The sequence below is a fragment of the Pieris rapae genome, chromosome 10 (assembly GCF_905147795.1).
Source record: "Pieris rapae chromosome 10, ilPieRapa1.1, whole genome shotgun sequence".
In the NCBI taxonomy this organism is placed as follows: domain Eukaryota; kingdom Metazoa; phylum Arthropoda; class Insecta; order Lepidoptera; family Pieridae; genus Pieris; species Pieris rapae.
In genome coordinates, this window is record NC_059518.1 from 2,279,135 (window position 1) to 2,301,759 (window position 22,625).

At 32.0% G+C, this 22,625-nt stretch overlaps 2 protein-coding genes across 2 annotated transcripts in view; one reads left to right on the forward strand and one right to left on the reverse strand.

The window, feature by feature from the left end:
• Positions 1-22,625, forward strand: part of LOC111000115 (adenylosuccinate lyase) — a 28,061-nt gene that overhangs the window by 2,794 nt on the left and 2,642 nt on the right. The gene's annotated exons all lie outside the window — the stretch shown is intronic.
• LOC111000117 lies at positions 215-22,463 on the reverse strand. Its single transcript, XM_022269469.2, has 9 exons — positions 22,313-22,463; positions 18,037-18,233; positions 17,287-17,416; positions 16,687-16,779; positions 15,554-15,664; positions 8,871-9,032; positions 4,181-4,286; positions 1,773-1,904; positions 215-1,156 (listed from the first exon to the last, which is right to left on the reverse strand). The coding sequence occupies exons 1-9, from the start codon at positions 22,361-22,363 to the stop codon at positions 1,011-1,013; spliced, it is 1,128 nt and encodes a 375-aa protein (XP_022125161.1). The 5' UTR covers positions 22,364-22,463; the 3' UTR covers positions 215-1,010.

Genomic DNA, 22,625 nt, shown 5'->3' on the forward strand with positions numbered 1-22,625 from the left:
AAATACATCTTATAATTACTTAAATAAGTAATATTTATATACTCATATATTATGCCTTACACTTATTACGACTAATAATTTTACGCGAGTACCTTCTGAATATTATTGAATGCATAAGGTAACATTAGCGCCGAATCATTCATAAATATAGTTAAATCTACTAAAGCATTAAATCTAGAACTTATAATATTTATTTTAATAACTTATATTTAAAAAAAATATGAATGTTAATAAGGAAATTATACGAAAGTTAGTGAAGTAGAAAGAATTTTAGAACCGTAATCAAAACTATTCCAAAACTGATATTTTAATCTTTAAAAGTAAAATATAATCTGTAACTGATAACTTATTGTTGCCATATACTTGACTTGATTTGTGATCTTGTTTTTTTGGGATTGATCAATGTTTTGGTTCTGATGAGAGATAAGAAGATAACTTAACTACCACTGGACGGATACTGATTACTGCTTTGGTCTCCCTTATTAATTAAAAACTTATAATATGCATAACCTAAGAATAACATAATCCAGAGCTTTCAAACTTATTCAATATAATATGTGTTTTTTTTAATTACTGAACTTTTGTTCAACGTTTCTTAACGTCTAATTTTTTTATAAATTACAGAGTCAATCTATGGTGTTGACGTTAAATTTGACATTTGAAAACCCTGCCATAACCTGTTAGGTGCACAAAATTAAAACGAGACGGTGGTATTATTTCGTAAAAAAATTAAACTAATAAACAAAGGGAATGTATAAGTAAAATTGCAAGTTTAGTAAAACTAAAACTATTAACTTGCACATCCACGGCCAAACGATAAATAGCTGCATCATGGGACATTTAAATAATTAACTAATCAATGTTAACCTATCCTTTATACAAAAGCTACACTTTAGGGCAACACTTAATTATATACAATTAATTCTAACATAATATACTATTAATTACTTTGGAGTAAATAAACGTGACATATTAACTAAAAGGATTTCGTGCTATGTAAGTGGTCTAGTTTAATAATCGGCGTCTTTTCTGAATGTGAGGAAAGCATGGAGGAGGAAGACAGCAGCATTAATGACGGAGAAGACTCCAGATGATATCAGTAAATCGTAGGAGCTTTTGTTTGGTCGCACGTTTGCGTAGTAGGATCGGTGCCAATCTGCAAGAAAATGAAAAATTTAAAAATTAGTTAAACGCGATTGTTAAATTTGATGGGTTAAATCTCTTGGTAATGCAAGTGTCTGATAACTACGTAGAATATATCGTATCGCATTGAAGGATTAAAAACAATTCAACGCCTTTTTAACAATAGCACTTTTATATCTCTTTTCAATAGTTATATAGATAAAGCAGTAAAATAACTCTGACTGTAGTACATATTGCTTACAGCTGATTAGTAGAGAGTCTAATGTCTAAATTAAATGGTTTTTGGTCTCACAAACAACTACAGACATAAATATTTAAAGCAAATATGTGCTTTGCGCATTAACTATTGTATCAGGCGTATTAAATCTCGTAACAATGGCATCTTCATATATGAAAGGAACATTAAAATTTCAATGGCACGTAGGCGATATGCCATACAAAGGTTTCGAAGGCTACAAAGACACTTAACAATGTTAATTAGTTATATATTATCGTCCTACAAGTTATTATATAAATCTATCTTTCGTCGTGAAGATATGTTAAAAATAAGAATCATAAAACAAATAGAAAAGTTTGGCCCTAATGGACTAATAGTCGGCATAAGACAGCAGACCAAAACTAAAACTTACCGTAGAAGATGACAGCTGCCGCTGCTGTAAACATGATGACACCCAGAATTGAAAAGGCTAGTGAGGTCCTCCAGCCAGCGGACTCTCCGAAGATTCGCGCGATTATTAATACTCCAGTTATAATAATGAAGCCTGAAAAACAAAATATTAATTACAATTTATGTATCACGAGAACGCTGTGTTTAATAGTCCCTTTTGACGATGATATTTATTTACCTATAAGTAATCTTACATCTATCATTTAAAAAATCAAATACACAACGACACGCAATACTCGTCGAGCGAGTTTGCTTATCTTGCCGAAGCCGCGTACAAATTATTTGAAGAAATCTATTAGGTATGAGGGTGTGCAATTATTTAATCAATTACCATCTCAAATTCGCAATATTGGAGTGTTTGACAAATTCAAAAAGGCATTAAAGATGCATGTTAGAATAAACATAGCTGACTAAAATTGTTACGGCTAATGGCGACGTGTATCTCGCTCGTATATAATATATACATATTAATATTAAGTTTCTTATGTAAATAAAATATTTCTGTTTTGTAATGAGAAATAAAGTTCTTTAAACCTTAAACATTACATCTAGACATATATACACATATCCATATTATAAAAGAAAACACTTCGGCAATATACAAATACAAAACAGATTACATTGAAAACAAAATATATGTAACAGGAAATATAAATCAATTGTTAGAAAAAAAAAGAAAACTGAAATTAAACATTAAACTAACGACGACTCAACAATACAAAAAAACTTAATTTCTACTTAATAAAGTCCAGATCTTCCCGCTTCCCAAAATATTTCCTCATATCCTCTTAGGTAGAAAATCTTCATACTTATAGCTAATGCCTTCAAAAGCAGCAAAATATAATAATAATTCCTAATGCATATTGTAATAAAAAAGATGATATTGATTTACGGACTGCATAATTTCATTGCATGAATAATCAAAGCAAATACTTTCACAAAATATATTGAGTGGACTCTTTAATCGAGTGAAACTTATTGCATAATGCATCTAGCATAAATAAATTTTAATGTAATGAAGTTTAAATTGCTATGAACCCTAATTTGGTCGTGTAATTCAGTATTAATATTATTACTAAGCCAATACGATAATAACGTTAATTAAAAGAAAATATACTGTAAACTAGCTCTGCGAAATAGAAATGTCGATTATGTCGGAGACAGCATTTAGTAGGCAACGATTAAGGACCTCGGTGCCATAGACTGCCGCTGGCCATATTCTCCGAACATCGCAGATGTAGTGATTAATTATTACAGCTGGTATTACCCCATAATTTGAAATTATTCTAATCTTTGCAGATAGTGTAAGATTGACAGTAAATTTAGTGCTTTAAAGCCAATTCTTTGTGTTAGCCAATACTTTAACCGGTATAAGCTCACGGCAAAAGCAGTTATATCAGATTCTCACCTGACCAATGTACTTTCTATCTATATGCGCATTTAATATTCGCTCGAACGGCGAAGGAAAACATCGGCTAGCCTTAGACGCAAACAGTTGACGGCTTGTGTCAGACACAGTAGGCTGATCACCTGGTTGCTTGACAAATACGAAACAGATACAGAAATCTGAGGCCAAAAAGTGTCCACTAATTAATTTATTTATTTAATAATTAACGTAGTTAGTCACGTCAGATGCTTCCAAGGCCTCGAGAACTCACCTCGGGGGCGAATAACGTCTGATTAAGTAGTTAATTAATGTTAAACGTAACTAATTCGAAGTTAATTGGCGGGCTCACGGAATGTCAATGGCTTCGTTATTAAAAAACCCTATTAAGACGTGGCAAATTGACCGCGATTTGTTCAATTGATAGATTACAAGTAATTCTATTGCAATCGGGTCACGGTTTCAATTGTTTCCAAATTGTAGCTTATTTTGTGTACTATAAATAGTACACAAGAGGCTGTAATTGGCCATTTTCTTATGTTAAATATCTTTCTTGGTTTTAAATTACTTATTAGTCTTATATTAGGCTACATAGTATTGTTAAATTGTGTCTTTATGCAGAGACAACTTATCATAAAATTCCGACTCGAACATACGAATTACGTTACATACAATAAAAATCGCTGAAAACTGAAAGTCGCATTGAACTGAAATTAAATAAAGTTCCCCATTCTATGGAAATCACATGTCGAATACCAAGATATACTGTATATTACTGTATACTCTATATTATTACTGATATTTATTGTGCTTGCCTGAAAGAGAGCGTTTGAAAGATTTCGAAGAAGTTATCTATAAGGCAGCCAATTGTCCTCTTTTTATTAATTATAATTGTAGTTATAATAAATAAATCTACGTGTAAATTACTAGAGATTGCCGAATGCTTTTCCAACAGAAAAGGGCATTATAATGTCTTATATACTCACTAGAGTAAGCGGAGTAGATAAGTGCGATGTGGCGATGATCAGACTGTACCACTTGAGGCGCATATAGGGCTCCTATGATCAAACCAATCGCAATCACCGCCAGGATCTGCAAATAATAATAAAAACTTTATTCATAACAGTTATATGGTGACAAAATTCATCCATCGCTTACTACTTCTGCTTGTGTTCCCTAGTATTGTAGGCAACTTACAGAGATAGGTATATAGATAGATGGCATTTTAAATGTGTTTTAAAACTTTATTATTTTGTATGCAGTAGATTAGATTTCAAATAAATCTCCTTCACAAAAAGAGCAACGCACTTAAGCAAATTGTGTGTCCATGGGCGGGACTTAACATCAGATGAGCCTCCTTGCCAGTACGCCCTCTATTATATTAGAAAAACGTCATAATCAATATAAACGCCAACAAATTTGTTATAGTATTCACATTACTCGACGTTCCGAGTATTGTATTGAATTTAAATTGTTTTTTTTATTAATGCATTTACTTAATATTAAATTCGCTTTTATATCTGGAAAACAGTGTTGTCTGGTAGCTTCAGCGTGCGGTCATCCTTGAGTTCGCACTTTCGATATTTCGATCCGGCTGTAAGAGGGCCCTCGAGTGCGTTGCCGGCCTTTTAAGAATTGGTACGCTCTTTTCTAGAAGGACCCTAAGTCGAATTGGTTTATTCTAAATATCTTATTAGTTTTAATATTGCTGTTGTTTTTATTTCATAACGAATTTGTATAAGATCCTACCTTGAGAATTCAGTCTCATACAAAGCGAGGACAATTGTATTATATTAAGCAAGTCACGTAAGCTTACGGACTAATAACAAATAGAAGTAATTTGTATGCGTGATCTCGATTTAATCATCGCAATGTCCTACATACCCCATTGTACGGCTTCCGTTATTACTGGAAGCATTTTCAAGACATTTACTGTATGGATAAAAAAAAAATAGGTATTCTAAATATCAAACGTTGAAGTTTTATTGTTCCGTTTGAATTGTCGTGGTGAAATCAAAGACAAAGATTAAAAATAAATTTTCTACAATAATAGTTTTGTTATTGATTTCTGAACCAATTCGACTTAGTTCAATAAAAGAGCGTTCAATTCTTAAATGACCAGCAACTTGCATGCGAGTCCTATGCCGATTTGAGTTCCTAAGGGCAGTGGTTTCACTTACAATCAGGTCAAGAAGATGATAGAAGTATAAAACATGTAGGAATTTAAACTCCTCACTTAGTAGATTACGTTAAACAATTTTCCTTACTAATGACTATGCCAGGTATTGTATTGTTTTCCTACATAATGACTGTGAGTCACACCGCAATTATGTTCGAGATACAGTAGATCCCTTACAAGGACGATATTCATAACCTATAAGATATTAAGCTATAGTTCTAACTTCCTTGTTTTTCGCATTTATTTTTCGGTTTTGATGCGTTCGCGTCCGTAACACAAGTTCTACAAAAACTTATCAACTGTTAACAAATTTCAAATTGGTTTTTTATGTTAAGTTTAGGCGATTACAATTAAATTCAAGTCTAAAACATATAAATGAGAATTAATTACTTTATTTTGACTACTTTTCAGTTGGCCGTAGTTCAGAGCTCTTTTTAATATATAACTGTTATATTTTCGCTTTAAACTATATTAATTGAATTTTATTATTTGTCTAATTTTGACTGGCTCAAATATGATAAAAAAGCAACATTTATGAAGCTTTTGTGTATATCCCATGGATAGCGGATGTTTAAAGCAATGTTGAAAGGAAGGACAGTAAGGAAAAGGAAAGGATAGGAGAGAGCAGGAGATTGGGAATTGATGAGCACCGGGAATCTCACTCACCGCACGAAACCTGAGTAACAATAGCATAATGCTATTGCATCACTTCACGCCGGTTTACTCTGTGGCAGTGTTGTTTCACAGAGCGTGCCCATTCGGCTGAGGCCCGAAGGCAACAGTATGGCACTTCCACAGTATAATTTTCGTAAGCAGTACTTGTGTTGTTCATAAACGCAACGACGCAACGATGTCAATACCCAAAGGCTAGAAAGTACTTTGCGTCCTGCTATCACTAGTCGAATTTGTATGGAAATGGTCACGCAACAAAACGAGAATATTTAAATATCGGAACACTTATTGTAATAACGGATCATGACTAAGCAAAGTAATATTCTTCAGAATTTAAATATATATATAGCAATTAAATATTCGCGTTTCTATAACATACAAGATGAAAGGATGAACTTCGTATAGCCTAACATATCTTTGTATCAAAACATATTTGTATCAAATCTTCATGCAATTTTTAAAACACACCAAAGAGATCACCTCATAGCTATGAAACAATTTTCTGAAGGCGTCTATAAATATATAACAACCAAATGACTAATTGTTATTTCTAAAAATACAAAATACATCAAATATTTCTCAGTTAGGTTAGGTTAAGTTAGTTATTTTGTTGGAAAATTTTGTTTTATTATTTATGTTTCCCATTAAAACCATCTCTAACGTTCGGAAATATTTCAAGATCATAATTAGCCAAAGTAGTTCAGCCATTCTCCACTTTTAGCGAGACAAATGAACAGCAATTCATTTTTAAAACTCTGTCTATAAGTGTATGATTAATCATTTAGTTTCCATATAATTCGTATCACCTTGATTCAGCAACCGTGTAAATCTCAAACGCATTGGACTAGACAATATATGGGTATAATATCGTTTATAATTATATTATCGTTAATAAATTTATAAACATTTTACGTTTATTTGCGAAGCGATACAAATATGCCAAAGACAAAATATTGAATTGTTTTTGATTAATGGACAGTTTCGAAATTCTTGTTACAATTTCTGGAAGTATTTGTACAAATGTTTACAGAAACACAAGTTGCAATTCCGACAGGTGTTTGTTTAAACAATACGACGTGTTTGTAATGTTTTACAAATATGTGTTTGTCAAGACATAATCTGTCACATTAATGTGATATTTGGTATGCTTATAAATAACTCCTATATATATCAATGAAGTTATTTTGAGTTTGAGTATATACATTCGTTTATACATAAATATCAAATATGTTGGAACGTATTTGGACACCTAACCTCACCAAAATTTTCTGTGATTTTATAAGTCTGAATGTTTTCTTATAATTTCTCGGTTTTTACGATCTTTAAATCGAGGATAAATTGATTCATAAGTTCCAGTTTGTTGTACCTATTTGCATAATTGGTATTATTAAACGTTATTTGTGACAAAAAGTGATGGCTTCAGCGTGCGACTCTCGTCTCTGAGGTCGTAGGTTCGATCCCCGACTGTGCACCAATAGACTTTCTTTCTATGTGCGCATTTAACATTTGCTCGAACGGTGAAGTAGAATATCGTTAGAAAACTGGCTTACCTTAGACCCAAAGTCGAAATCGTACGTCAGGCACAAAAGGCTGACATTAACTTGCCTATTACATTAACAAACGATCATGAAACAGATACAGAAATCTGAGGCTTAGACCTAAAAAGATTGTAGCGCCATTGATTTAATGTGAATGACATAGAGACATTCTAATTTATAACTTATTTGCTAAGTCTGAAAAATTATATCCGAGAAAAGTTATTGCGTAGTAATGAAGTGTTATGGAATTCAACCAAGGACTAGGATTTATACGCTTTACTATAATGTATTGACAAATTACATTGCTAAAACTGACACAATAATTATTATCTTTTAATTTGATTGACGTAGTAATTAATAAATAATTGAAAAATAATGAAAAATTAAAAACAAAATAATTGCTATTAAAATTATTACGTTTTCCGCTATATGTATAAAACAAATTGCTTCCTTCGCTAGTGGGAAATCTTTCTGATTCCGCTCCAGTTTACAATTTAATTGTAGGTTTAATTTAATTAAGAAAGCTATCGCTCTACTTATACGATAGATGTTATAATGTAGTGATTAATTAGAGATATCATGACATTAAATTTTTAATTTGTAATCTTCAAGTCTTGTTTACTTTAATTCTACCTATCCAACAGTTTATGTTAATTACTTAAAATATGCCAAGTGCTTTTTTAATAAAAGACATATAAAAATTTGACCTAATAAGATTTATATTAATAAACTTATTACTCAAAATACTAAACTGATCCTTTGAAAACCGATTAAAATTTTAAATCTTTAACTTAAATGCCAAAAAATATTAATCTTATTAATTGCAAATTCAAACGGAAATAATTTTCCTCATCCGAAATATGTAAGAGGATATTGTTTTGACAAGCAAAATTGTTAACATCTGTATTGCCTAATACTTATTATTATCGTGTTTTTTATGAAACAATTAACTTTAGCGGTTGTAAAATTTGAATAAAGAACACTGAGTCACTGGTAAAGATTTTTCAATATAACCATGGTGGTATATATTGACTTGATGTTCTGTGGAAGTTCACAGATTGAAAATGATTCCATAAACAATACTTTTTCTAGATAATCCAACGGAGTGAGTTTAGTGTAAGGTTTTTATCCAATATTTCTGTTTATTGATCGACTTTGCGTCTAAATAATGTCTTAAACTTTCGACATACGAAAATTTTCTTTACGGTAGGAATTGAAAAGTGTTTATTGCGGACTTCGAAAAATTCTACAATGTATTTGTTTGTATTCTATGGAAAAAATACTGACCAGTTCAAGCGCCCTAAACGCGATGCACCAGTTTCGTTTGAAGGTCGCAGCACGGCCATCCTCGCTGCTGCTACCCTCCTCCTTCTTGCCCTGAGCTTCCGTCTCTCGGTCTCCTGCCGACATGGCCCAAACCACTCGCGCTCCGCCTCCGAACTCTGACACCTTAAAAAGTTATCGGCGACATTTATAAAAATCTTGCGTATTTTGCAAACAATTGTTAATACTAAAATTATTTTTTTGCTGCGTAAGTTTATAAATAAGATACACTTGATATCGCGATTTGGGAAGTTATTTCTTGTATTATAGAACCATTTTTTTATTTATTTTACAGACGTCAAATATTCCTCAGCTAGAAAGTTTTTATTAGAAAGTTCAATTGACGTTTTTAACATTTTTCTTTATTTATTTATGTGTTTCCAACCTTTTTAACATTCCCTGAACTTCCGCAAATATTTCTATAATAAAAAAATTAATAACCAAATCGGTACACTAATATACTTAGAATTCCTACTGGCAATGGAAAAGCTACACTGATTTAAATACCCATAAGTGACACTTCCAGTTCTCCCGTATTTTTGAGTGTCATTTTGATTTCAGCAATTCAGTAACGCGGCATACAAAAAATGTGACGCGTCAGTAGTCAGTACGGCGTACCCGAAAAATGTGACGGTAATTTTTTTTCCAACGCCGATAAAGAAGTTTCACTTCAAAAATAAACGTTTATAATGTATATGTTTTAATGAAAATTATATCTCAGGTGATAGTAAAGTACGGTCACAAGTGGCGTTCATTCGCGCGTAACGCGCGCACTTTCCAATAGAGTAGAGTGGATTTTTTGAATGATTGCGTGTCCGCGACTTTCCAACCGGCCGCTAACTCAGTGAAATTGTCTCTTGTTTTATTAATTAATGTTTATTAGTTTATGTACGAACACGATTTTACTCTACTCGCTATTATATATATATATATAATTATATACTTACATAGTATATAATTTCTAAAACAAATTGATACTTAATTAGGCACTAATTTAATATAATAAATTATGAAAGTTATACAATTAAAAATACAATATTTTACAATATTATTATTGGATTTATATTTATTGTGCCGATGTTTTATGCAAAAGCAAAATCTAAATACTTTTATGTGTTCCCATATTAAAGTATTATTAATTTATTGTTATAATATTTATCCTGTAAAATGAATTCTGTAACTACGATAAATATTAATTTAGAATTATTTAGTTTTTCAAATAATACCTATATACTTGCAAATATTTGATTACAGATTCCACTTGTAATTAAACTAAATTATTATTTGCACTAACATTTAAAATGTCAATAATTTTGACGATAAACATTTGTTAAATAAGCCTTACCAAAAAACGATAGAAATAACTCCTTGAATAACACCGAAAATCACTGGCCGAAAACACAAGTTCGAAATTCAAATCGGTTCCGAATGCACAATAGGTTCGTTGCGAGCGCTTTGTCTGGTTGCCGCGAGACGACTAGCTGGCTGACCTAACGTTGCACTTCTACATACCCCATCATTCCCAACTCTGCAAGTGCCAGAATTTTCCTACAGGCCTACGCATCGTCAAAGCTGCTGCTAGCTTTCTTAGTAATTGCGTCAACTCGTGTGTTATAAGCAATTATATTAGTTTTTTGTTTTTAAAAACAATCGTAAAATTGCTTTTTATTTAATCTTGTCATCGCAAGATTTGTACTCATATCATTTATTTTTATTTAATTCAACACAAACTAATTATACTAAACATATAGCCAACGTAGGAATATATACAAAAAGGTTCATTTACGAAAGGAAAGTATGAATAAACATTATTTAGTTTTTTAAAAACGTTAAATTTAACGTTATACCTAATTCAGCTGTGCTGTGTGATGATGTGAAAGTGAGGGTATATACTTGAGGGTTTAGTGCTCATGATGTAGGTAATTTAGCGTTAAGGATATTTTTAATATTTCTTTTAAGTATATTCCGCGATACCTCAAACAAAGCTTCGTGGCTTAAATAGTAATCGTTATATGTCCTGCGCCTGTAAAATAATAACAATACCAATTATCAATAGTTACCTAAATAGTTGTACTATTGCGAAAGATATTAAATAGTTTTATGTGTTTTATTGAAGTCTGGTTTCTTTCGAGAGCCACTTCAAGTGGGGACGGAAACAGATACAGGGATATTTTCGGATTAACTAATTTATTAGCGAAACCCCATTACTAACACTACCATAGACAAACGAACTTCGTAGAAGCATTAACGTGTAAATATGAATGTTATTTATTGTCAAATTGATCGTATGTCAAATTGCTCGTACATCAAATTTCTCGGATCTCAAAGCAATTTTTCCTGACCCATAACACCACCTCACTGGTAATTCTTGTCTTTTTAATAATAATATGATTTGACGGTTAAATTCAATACCTTTTATTTTATTTGGACCCTTGTCTATAAAAATAAATGTGATAATATCTTATCCCTGAGGTCGTAAGTTCGATTCCGCTGTGCACCCATTGACTTTCTAAGTGCGCAATGAACACTTGCTCGAACGGTAAAGGAAAATATCTTGAGGAAACCGGCTTCCGTTAGACCCAAGCAGTTGACGGCAACTGTCAGGGACGGTAGATCAGCAATTCTCAAGTGATCATTGACAAATCATCATAAAACAGATATAGCTTTGACGCCCAGACCTCAAAAGTGTTTAGCGCCACTGATTTATTATGTTTTAGTAATTTACATCTTTGCCTTTTTTGTAATATTATTTGTAATGTTAACAAAGTTTTTGTTACTGGATGTCACTCGTGCGTTGAGGTTGTCAAGATCTTTTGTCAAGCTCTTTGTCTCAAGGCTGTTGATATTTTTTGTCCCCATCAATTATCTTATTGCCCATATTTTACTTCTTACAATTTTTTCATAATATAGATCTATGCCATTATTGATTTTTCATATTTTAATTTACTCATTAAAAATATGTGTATAACTTTATTCATTTCGCTTAAATGAAACCATATTTCTGTCCTTACGCTAGTGAGCTCTTCTACACTAAATTACAATTATTCCGTGGTGTATGTTTAAAACAAGAAAAGATATTCTTCTTACCTCTAATTTAACAAATCTTCGTCGGTTTCCATCGGAGTCCTTAGGCTGAGACGCTGTATGCGTGAATGTATATATGTATATATTTTCATTCTGACATGGAGTGATAATAATAAATCGTTTCAAAATGATAATAATTCGAATAAGTTGATTCTATTATAAGTTCGTAATATAGAACCACCGCTATAAGCCACCGCCCCAACAGCCATTAAAAGTGCAGGTTCTCTAAAACTGAATATCTTCTGAAGTTTAAAGGGGTGAGGTCTGGGCTAGCTCATCCCCTTAACCAACCAACCTTTGTGACCAAAGAGTTGATAAAATAGAAATGTTTTTATATAACAGCATTTATAGCCGGACTAGTTATGGTGGCCTCTCTCGATAAATGGATCCAAGAAAACGAATCCCGTTTTTCTTGATAAGCTAAACAAACTCAAATTTAGCGATTGTAACTTCGACGTTTTTGGATGCAAGTTCAATGTAGTTCTCTCAATATTCGAAGAACTCAATTTTATCGGGATCGCTTACTTTCTACCATATTTTTTTTATTATCTATAATGGTTGATCTGTGGTATGTTTTTATAATTACGAGATTAATTTGGTGTAATTTAATACCAATCCAACTTAGGGATCTCAGAAAAGAGCGAACCAATTAAAAGCGAGCCCTCTGGTATTGAGTGTCCATGCGGCGGTATCACTTATCCCGCTGAGCCTCCTGCCAGTTTGCCTGTACCCCGTTAAGAAAAAAATAGTAAAATGATAATATTATGTAGGTATTCGTAAATTGAAAAGCCACTTTCTACCGCTTTCCGGTCTAGAAGTTGTGCATAGCTGCATACGCGATCGTTACTCGTAGCACGCACCAACTCGTCAACGAGTCGTTTCAATCACGATGCAATATTGTCGTGATATACAATTATGAATATAAATTAGCATGTTTTAACTAGAAAAATCAGTGGCTTCACATATTTAGGCCTGGGCTTTAGATCTTCTGTATGTTATCTTCTGTATCACTGATTTATTATTTTTTTATTATTACGAAGGCGTAAATAGGAAAATGTCTTCAAATTATATAAACGCAATTACTTTGTTAGTCAATTAGTACTTTTAGATACTATTTATTAACTTCAGCAAATATTTATTAAGAAATATTTTTCGTTATGATCCGTTAATGAAAATCATCTTCCAGACATCTTTCAGGCCCGTTTATGTTCTTAGACATTCCTTTAACCGATACTACACCTTTTCACACACAACATACTTCACTCACACATCATAAGACTTGTTTCCCAAGGTCTTCAAAGAGATTTCAGTCCGTCCTGTTTATCCATGACCTATATGTATCATCTTATAGTTGCAATCGAATATGAGTAAATGCCCTTAATTTAGTCTTATTCTCAATTAGAATCTTTACATTACTCATTTGTTTTGAGTCATTGAACGAATTTCAGTTTTCCTGCAATATAATACAGATGAAATACTCTGAAATTATGAGCATTACGAGTAAACTGCGGTATTTTCAGTTATTCACATTGATTCTATCCTCCTTATTGTACTTATTAATAAATTTGTGGAATTATTACACTTTGAATCAATATTTCTTATATTATAATTTAATTTTACAAACTTATTTAGTAAAGCGTTTAAGCGCGTATAGCGAACCACAATATTGCATCTCAATTCTCAGACTTATTTACACCTGTAGGTACACAACGCACTATTTATAATTATATATATATGTGATAAAAAGTTTAAGGTTTCATATATTGTTTTGTTTTTACGGGTGTGTTCTTAGATTTTTTTTTGTAATTTTCTATTACATTAGTTTTAAATAACTGTTACATACAAAATAAGGATAAATATATTTAAAAAAAATGTTATTATAAGTCTGCCTATACGTAGATGTTTTCTCTTTTCCATTTTTGATATTAAGTATTACGTTTTTATCTTACCGTTGCTGGTATAATAACAGTTTTGGACTGTTCATGAAAACGACAAGACTAAAAATATCGTTACTAAAAGTTTGAGTAGAAAGTCTTTTCAGATTGTATCAACGAATAATGAAAGGCATTCAGGGCAGTGGCTGTAAAACAGGTCACCTTCAACGCACCCCATCGCTCCGGAATTTTGGCGCCAAAACGGCGACAAGATGGCGTCTGGGGCGCGATCAATGACAGACTGTTACTATGTTAATTGCGTTATTGTCTTGTACGTAGTAATTTCATTTTCAATATTTAGATGGATTTATTTTCAATGTGAGAAAGGTGTAAATTTTATGTTTTGGTAAAAGGAAGTATGTTTTGGCTACGTGTAAGGTTTATTTGACCATGTAACTGAGGTCAGCCGTGTTATTAATAACAACCCATTCCGTTTACTGTTTACCCACAAGTCTCAAATAACACCCGAAAATTGCAAGACTAAAAGGTATTTTTTGGACAACCTAGTATGGGATTGCTTGACGCCATATATGAAAAATAGATCTTATTTTTTATTTATTTATAAAAGCTGACCAACGCTCGGCACTGACACATTGGTAAAAAAAACACAAAATACATTTTTTATGTTTTTTATGCAACTTATAGGCAAACATGATATCGATTTTAACGTGTGCCCCTCACAATGTAACTATGAATATACAGATATTTGCAACTGTTTTTTTTCCACGTGATCAAGGAGTGGCATATTATGGCAACACACGGTTACAGTTTTGCTCCCATGAACCGTATAATCCAACACATCGGGATGGCCTCAATAAACGTTTACCGATGTTTCCCGAATAATAAACAAGTTATATGAAATTTATTTTTCTATTGACGAATCTTATTACACCAAAAAAAACAATAACCAGTTTAATCTTAGTACCTGTAGGACGACACCATAGTATACGCCTTATACATTAAAGAGTAAAAATAAATACAAGCAATAAAAAAACGAAACAAAAACATTTGAACAAACTTATTCCACAAAATATACCTATACCTTTTACCCTTGCAAGTTGAGGGCAAATAATTAACAAGGCGCGGAACAAAATGTGGTAGGCTGTTCTTCGTATTCATGATTTGCGCTGCCTGTCCGAAGTTTTAGGTTTCCAAACGCTCTTGTACGCGTTCATTGTTCAACACAGCTTCTCAAAGCAGAGTCGAAGATTTCGTTGAAGCGAATATCGAACTTGTTCATAGACCTCATTCTACAGTGTCTAAATAATCTTAGGTAATTTTTAATGTTTTGTGACTGTCAACTTGAGTTCAACAACGTCCGAACCTCATCCCTAAGGTCGTAGGTTCGATCCCCGGCTGTGCCCCAATGGACAGTTGTGCGCATTAAACATTCACTCAAACGGTGAAGGAAAACATCGTAAGTAAACGAACTTGCCTTATACCCAAAAAGTTAAGTTGGTCAGGCACAGAGGGCTGATCACCTACTTGCATATTAGATTGATAGAAACAAAAATCTGAAGTTGAGACCTAAAAATATTGTAGGGCCACTGTTTTTTTTTAATCTAATGTATTGAATTTTCACTTTATATACCGAGTCGTGATTTATATATATATTCATAATATACTTACGTTATCCGTTAGTGGAGCAATTTTGATTGCGTACAAGTCCACACAAATGAAGTATTTTGACGCTGGTGAAATGGTGATCAGGTCCCCTGAATATATGTTCTCCAGCTTCAGTGTATTCTATATTGGTAGCACTATGTAATTTACTATTCTCGTCGCGAAAGTAATGTCCTTAAATCATTTGTACAGACTTAAGTTTGATTACAAATTTTATGAGATTACCAAATTGTGCAGTATATTTAGTTGTTAACACTTGCAATTTCTACTGAAGACTGACAACTGAGACTGGAACTCCTGCGCAGAATACACTTGACCTGTGTTCGTTTGACATGTGACCTGCAGTTTCCCACCTCTAATTAAATAATTAGACGTGAAACTTGTACCGCGTTGCAAATTTGGAGCGGTATTTCATTGTGAAGATTTTCGTAATGATTACGGTCCCCAAGCCCAGGGAGCTTGATGAATACGACCGTACGCTAGGCACCCAAGATATAGTGGGTATTGATCCCTGCAGATTTTTTTCTGATAAGTGGTCCATCTTCTAACTTCAGAGGTCCATATATATAGTATAGGCAAGAGCCACGGGCTGAAGAAAGGATTTGAACAAAATCCATTGGTCTCAAGAAATTTTGTTGGTTTTAGCTGCTTATAGATGACACCTTGAAAGGTTACCTGACAATCGAGTACCGGTTTCGACTTTTAGTATTTCTACCACGTGGAAGTCGCCGCAAGAGACAAGTAGTATTGGATTTACAGGGTAACAGTGCTGAGACTTTACATACATTAATGGGAAGTACAAATGAAAAAAGCAATGTTTGTTAAATTATTGTATTTAAGTAACACAAAAACATTTGTCTATAAATGTGATGAATAAAAATAACAAGGTGGGATAAACCTATAACGATCAAAATCCTTGAACATATATTGTCAAATATTATATATATTATTTGCGTGACGTCGGTTATACGATACGACGTTATGTTCTGAGATAAATTTAATTTATTTAAAATTCGTAATATTATTCTTACAAATATCCAATGAAATCATCAGGGAGAGCCATAATAATGATAGTTTAACAATATTTTACTTACAAGATACGTCTTAAAGAGGCTAAAACTTAATAATATGAAGAGTTACATCTCTTTCGTAAAATGCATCACGGATAAAGCCGTATCCAACAAATAGACAGCTCCCTGGATAACACACAAAGAACCAACCGCCAGGCCCACCTGAAAAATTAGAATTATCGTCATTCTTTTGTTCTCACTAAAATGTAACTGCGTGAGGGTCCAAACAATTGACGAATTACTTTATTATTATGACATTTCTTGTCCAGTTTAGGAACTTTCACTTTAACAAAACTTGGAAATTAAAAAGAGTAGCGCAGAGTTCTATCCAGTTCTTCTTTTTCTACCTTGATTTGGGAACTTGTTGTAAATTTAAATTGAGATCTTTTTTTAATAATGAGTGTACATTACCAATGTGATAAATTAATTTAAATTTTGATTATTGTCGAATAAAAATAATTTTCGTAAGATTTTATTTTTCGACAGATTATTATTTTTTTAAATTGATTGAGGAAGTAAATTAAATTAAAATAATTAAAGTAAATGTTTACTTTAAAGTAATTAAATATATATATGTTATGTCTTATAACTGATAGAATAGAAAAAATGGTAAAAATTTTGGAAATTCCTTAAACTAGACTACAGACAATCAAGTGTAGTTATTCTTACTTGTTTCTCAGCGAAAACGAACTGGAACTGGTGTTCACCCTGATATCCTCCCCAGTAGTGCAGGGCAACAGCGCCCACGGCAATCCAAAGGAACACTCCCACAAAATTCATCACAATTTCTGACAATGCTCTGAAATCATAGAATATTTAAGATTATTTATTTGTCCGCGAGAATAATAAATTGTGAGAAAATTTATTGTTAGAAATTAAATCTATCTCAAAGTAAAAGTGCTAAGTGGTACTTCCATAATTGGTCAGAAGAAATCTTGGCCCGAGCGCTCGCTATTATAGCAACTGAGACACTCTCTCACTCTTAATTATTGTTATAGAAATAAATAATATAATATTCTAATATAATTAAAATAAACCGAAGGATAGAATAATGTGCGTGTTTTTTTTACTGATGTCTGCTTCACACGGCTGGAGATGGCACGGTTTTAAGTTTTCCATTATTTTGGAAATAAATTTAGCCTATGAAAAAATTAACTTAAAATTACTCAGGTTGAATTTTTTTTTATAACTCCATTGTTTTTGAGTTTCTACCGTTATGAACAGAAAAATCTCTCTGTGTAATATTCCGGTAAAATTAGATCTAGAATCCTACGTTTTGTATAATTTACAGATGTCGTCTAATATCAAAGGTTATGCATAAAAGTAAATCAGTCATATTTTTACTTTATAAAAAAACTTGCTTTGTCAATATGTTTACGAGATCTGTGTTATTAGTAAATTAATATCGCTAACTCTCACCTCTTATGTTCTGTGGTGCCAAAGAGGAAAGTGACAATTTGCACGAGTGTGTATATGAGATAACCCACGATAACACCAGATGCCACGATCTCGGCATCAGGATTCTTCTCCTCGTTGAGGTTCCACGTCCCTCCCACTCCCAGAAACTCTCCATTGTAGCCCGTCCGGTACAGTACGATAATTACCACGTTAAGAACCTGGAACCAACAAAGAATTTTATAAACCTTCAATTGTTTTACAATAATCCATTGAGGTTTATTGACCCAGTGGTTTCAACGTACGACTCTCATCCCTGGAGTCGTAGGTTCGGTAACACTCACTCGTTTGGTGAAGTAAAACATCGTGAGGGAACCGGCATGTTTAGGTAAAAAAAAGTCGACGGTGTGCGATGGTCACAGAACAGATACAGAATTATGAGGCGCAGACCTTTTAGATTGAAGCGCCATTGTTATATTTGACGCTGACGCAGGCGTTTCTTTCATCATATTCTTCTAAAGACAAGTAGATCCTTCAGCTGACACATCTCGCTCGTCTATTGTTTGGAGCTAAGAAATACATATTGATAGCCTAACCATGTGGTTCCAATTCCAACTAAAAATAAACTAAATATAAAAATAATTGTAAACTATTTTTTTTTGCATATGAATCCTCCTGGATGTGCCGAAAAAGTACGATTGTTAATGAGATTAAGGTCCGAATATAAAATCTATAACATGCAGCTTCAGGAGGTGCTTTTATGAAAGCGGTAGCTTTTAAGCTATTGTTGGCTAAGGTAGATAAGAAATAACTGCCAAGTTATTTCTATGAACTTTTGTTATCTCTATGAAATGTTATAGATGTTGAACAGTGACTCACTGCAAAAACTATTCAACACACGCGATAAGAGAGGTATTATCAGTTCAAAACAGGTGGAATAGGGACTATTTCCGGAAATTACGTCATAGGATTTGATATCCTATTTTTAAAATTCGTATACTAGATATGTATAAATAGATGAATGTATAGATAGAAAAATAATTAATAGGATATATATAAAAAATTCGCCTACGGTAAAAATATCGTACCTGTGTTATAACATAGATATTACCATGCTGAATTCTTTATTGATACTCTGTGTATAATGAGAAAATAGCAAGTTTGTTGTTATAGAAATAAAAACCAATATAGCATAAGCGATCTTTATCTGTTTCAAATATAATGTGTAGTTTGTTTATGAATAAATATTTAATTTAATAGAAAAATGATCTTGCATTAACATCAAAATACTATTTATAAAATACATTCAAATGTCGACCTTTTAAAATGTTACGTAAAAAAAAATATTAAACTAATCTGACACATTCGCACACAGGTCAAATGTCAATAATCTATAGAGGGTGAAACATCCATAGAGTATATACTACACGCAGAAGTTTCTTTTTTATACCTGGCTTTTGTTAAATCATAAAAATAATATTTGTAAATTTCTGATTTAATAAAACAAAAATATTAGCTTCTTCAGAATATTTTTATATACTTAATTATATTGACTGTATTATTGTGATTTATTCCATTTTAAGACGACTATAAATGCCCAGTGAAAGTAAATGGACCGTTCATAAGCAGCAACTATTATTATCTTAAAAGGATTTCAGAACTTATCAGTCTTATACATTTAAGTTTTCTTTCACATTACATCTGAAGTCCAATTTAATTTAATCTATGTCCGGCAGCTGACAATTATCTGTGCAGTAATAATGGTGCAATTATAATTCAGCCGATGAGACAGGAAGACAAGATTGAAACAATCAAATTATACAGACACATCCGTGATAGCCCATGTGCATTCCATCTGTTGCAAATACTACTGCCAAGATATCTGGACTAATATTATAAAGCTGAAATATTTATCTATTTGTTACAAATACACTCAATTTATAATTGGCCTATAAACTTGACAGTTTTATCATACATATTTATCATAAAAATCGGAATTATTATTATTGCGAAACTTTTGAGCAAAATACACCCTACACTATTTCCTACAAAACATTTTCTAAGTTAAATAAATTTATAATTATTTACAAGTTATTTTACTCCATATCGCAATAAAAAATTTGTTTTTCATACTGTCAATTCAAAATGTCATTACCTATTGCAGTTTCTTATCGTTAAATCCCTGCTCTTAGCAAAAAAATTATGATTAAACTGTATCATATGTCTTATTAACACAATATTTGTTTTAATTACGTCATAGATTTTTTAGGCGTAAAGAAATTTTAATTGTCTATTTCTTCTATCGATATACCCCCAATTTTTAAATTAAAGTTAACAACTTAAAAAGTAAAAACAAAGGATTTAACGTACTTTTTTTTAGCCTAAAAAGATTTTAATTAGCCAAACAAATATTTGTCAGCATTCTTGTTGTTTTTGTAATCACTTGTCAGAACTAATATTTCTCGAGAGATTTTAAGATATGATAAATATTTAGAAAAAAATATATATTTAAATTACAAAATTTTTGAAACTAACCAAAAACATGTACTTCAAAATTCTTAATAAAGTCGTAACAAGAATTAGTATTACGTTATTTTGTCAAGTCTACTGAAAAAACATTTTTTAACGGTGATCTCACCTAAATTCTCTCTATACAATTAAAGCATCGTTCGTTATCACGTTGATATAAAATGAGGTCGGCTAGGGCCGTATCACACGTGGTATCATCTATCAACCTTGGCTAATGAATACAAAAGAAATAGGACATACCGCCTAGCCCTAGCTCGACTATACTTAGATTAAATAAGGATATCGACTCGGAGTCGTTAAGACCTAAATAAGTTCACTTTTCGTGCAATTTCTATATAACATACTATATTATATTACATTAAATCAGTTATTAGGTGTTAAAATTGTAGCTAAGCAAGACACTAGACATTTGCATTGATAAATGACTCTCTCTCTCTCTCGTTCTTTAGCTATATTGTCAGCATTTGACAGAAAGAGATCACTTAAAACACTAGTGAGTTTTGGTAATTATTAATATATTCACAAATAAACAAATCTTTTACTTACAAAGAGAGTGATATATTTACATTAAATAGTAATAAAAACTCCGCCCACCAGCCATATAAAAAATACATGCAAATGTCATATAAATTACCTTAATGTCATATTAATAACTAACTGTTTTTATAATTGATGTCAAAAAGTATTGTCTAAATAGTCAGTAATTTCAGATAATACTGGTATTGTTTTTCCTTTTTTAGACGTTTCTATTTAGTTAAAAAATAATAAATAAAATTTATAAACTAAATATATCTAACCGAAATATATATTTCATGATTAAGTATTATTTACAAAATAACTTACATTCCACGACTAAACCTTCAATAGTACACAAAGTAGGAATTAGTCATTTGAAATTCTCTACTGTACATTGTATTATGACACATAATGTGTGGTCCTAAGATTAGTTTACCCGTATATTAATAATAATTATATTAATCAATAATCCAATTGATTAAAGCAGGTTAGCGCCATGACCGCAGTCCATTTATTCCCATCAGTCATCGCTAGACATGATTCATACCTAGCTCTAGTATGTATTACTCATAATGTGTCATACATATCTCCCGTGATCCCCAAATTAAAGGGAATCAAAGGAACCGCCTGCAAACTTTTTTGGTAGATGTTCTCTAATGTAATAACAGCGTACGATGTGATATATTTTACTTCTTATGTTTTTTTCTTATGACTTGAATGTTTTTAATGAGCATTAATTTCTTTAAACTTAAGCATACAGTCCCCATTCTGTAGCATAAATCTTTTAACTCCTTAAATGTAGTAGATGTGGTGATGAATCTTTTGCTTATATTGCCTCCCATATATTAAAACATATTTTTTTAAACTTAGCTAGAATTGCACGATTTGAAACGCCTGTAACTAATTGAGTGAAGTTGGTGTCAGATAGACCATCTGCGGCGGACTTATCCGTGATAGAAAATTAGTTTAAAATTGATCGTTTGCTTCTTTAATACAGTAATAAATGCCATTAAACCTAAAGTATTAAAACTAACAATAGATTTATATCATGTATTAAAATGTCAATATAAAATGATATTGCAAAAGAAAGCACACTCTTATCAGCATATCGAAACGATATTTTATTTTCCAATTTCTGCGTTAATAGTATCAATTGGCGTGTCGCTTTTATTAAATTGTAAGACTGGGCGTTATCGCTCTCATTGCTACTAAAAAGTATCTAGGACGGGTTTATCACGTATCACAATTTACTTACAATTTTAAACGCTTTCACCACAATAGTGGCGATTGTTTGTACGGACACCATTATCACTAAAGCACTTTTGTTTGAAAAACACAAATATTTTACGGACTATTGTCTAGTTTCGTTAGCTGGTGAGTCGTCACTGTGTGATTTGGTTTATCAGTAACTGTTATCAGTGTCGTAATCTTATCTACTTCTGCGAATTAGTAGGGCATACATACTCAAACATGTTGTGTTCATTGTTTAACTATTATAAAGAATGAATGTATCAGCATTTCCACGTGGCTTAGTTATGGGGTTGTAGTCGTACTTGGGAATCCAGAAA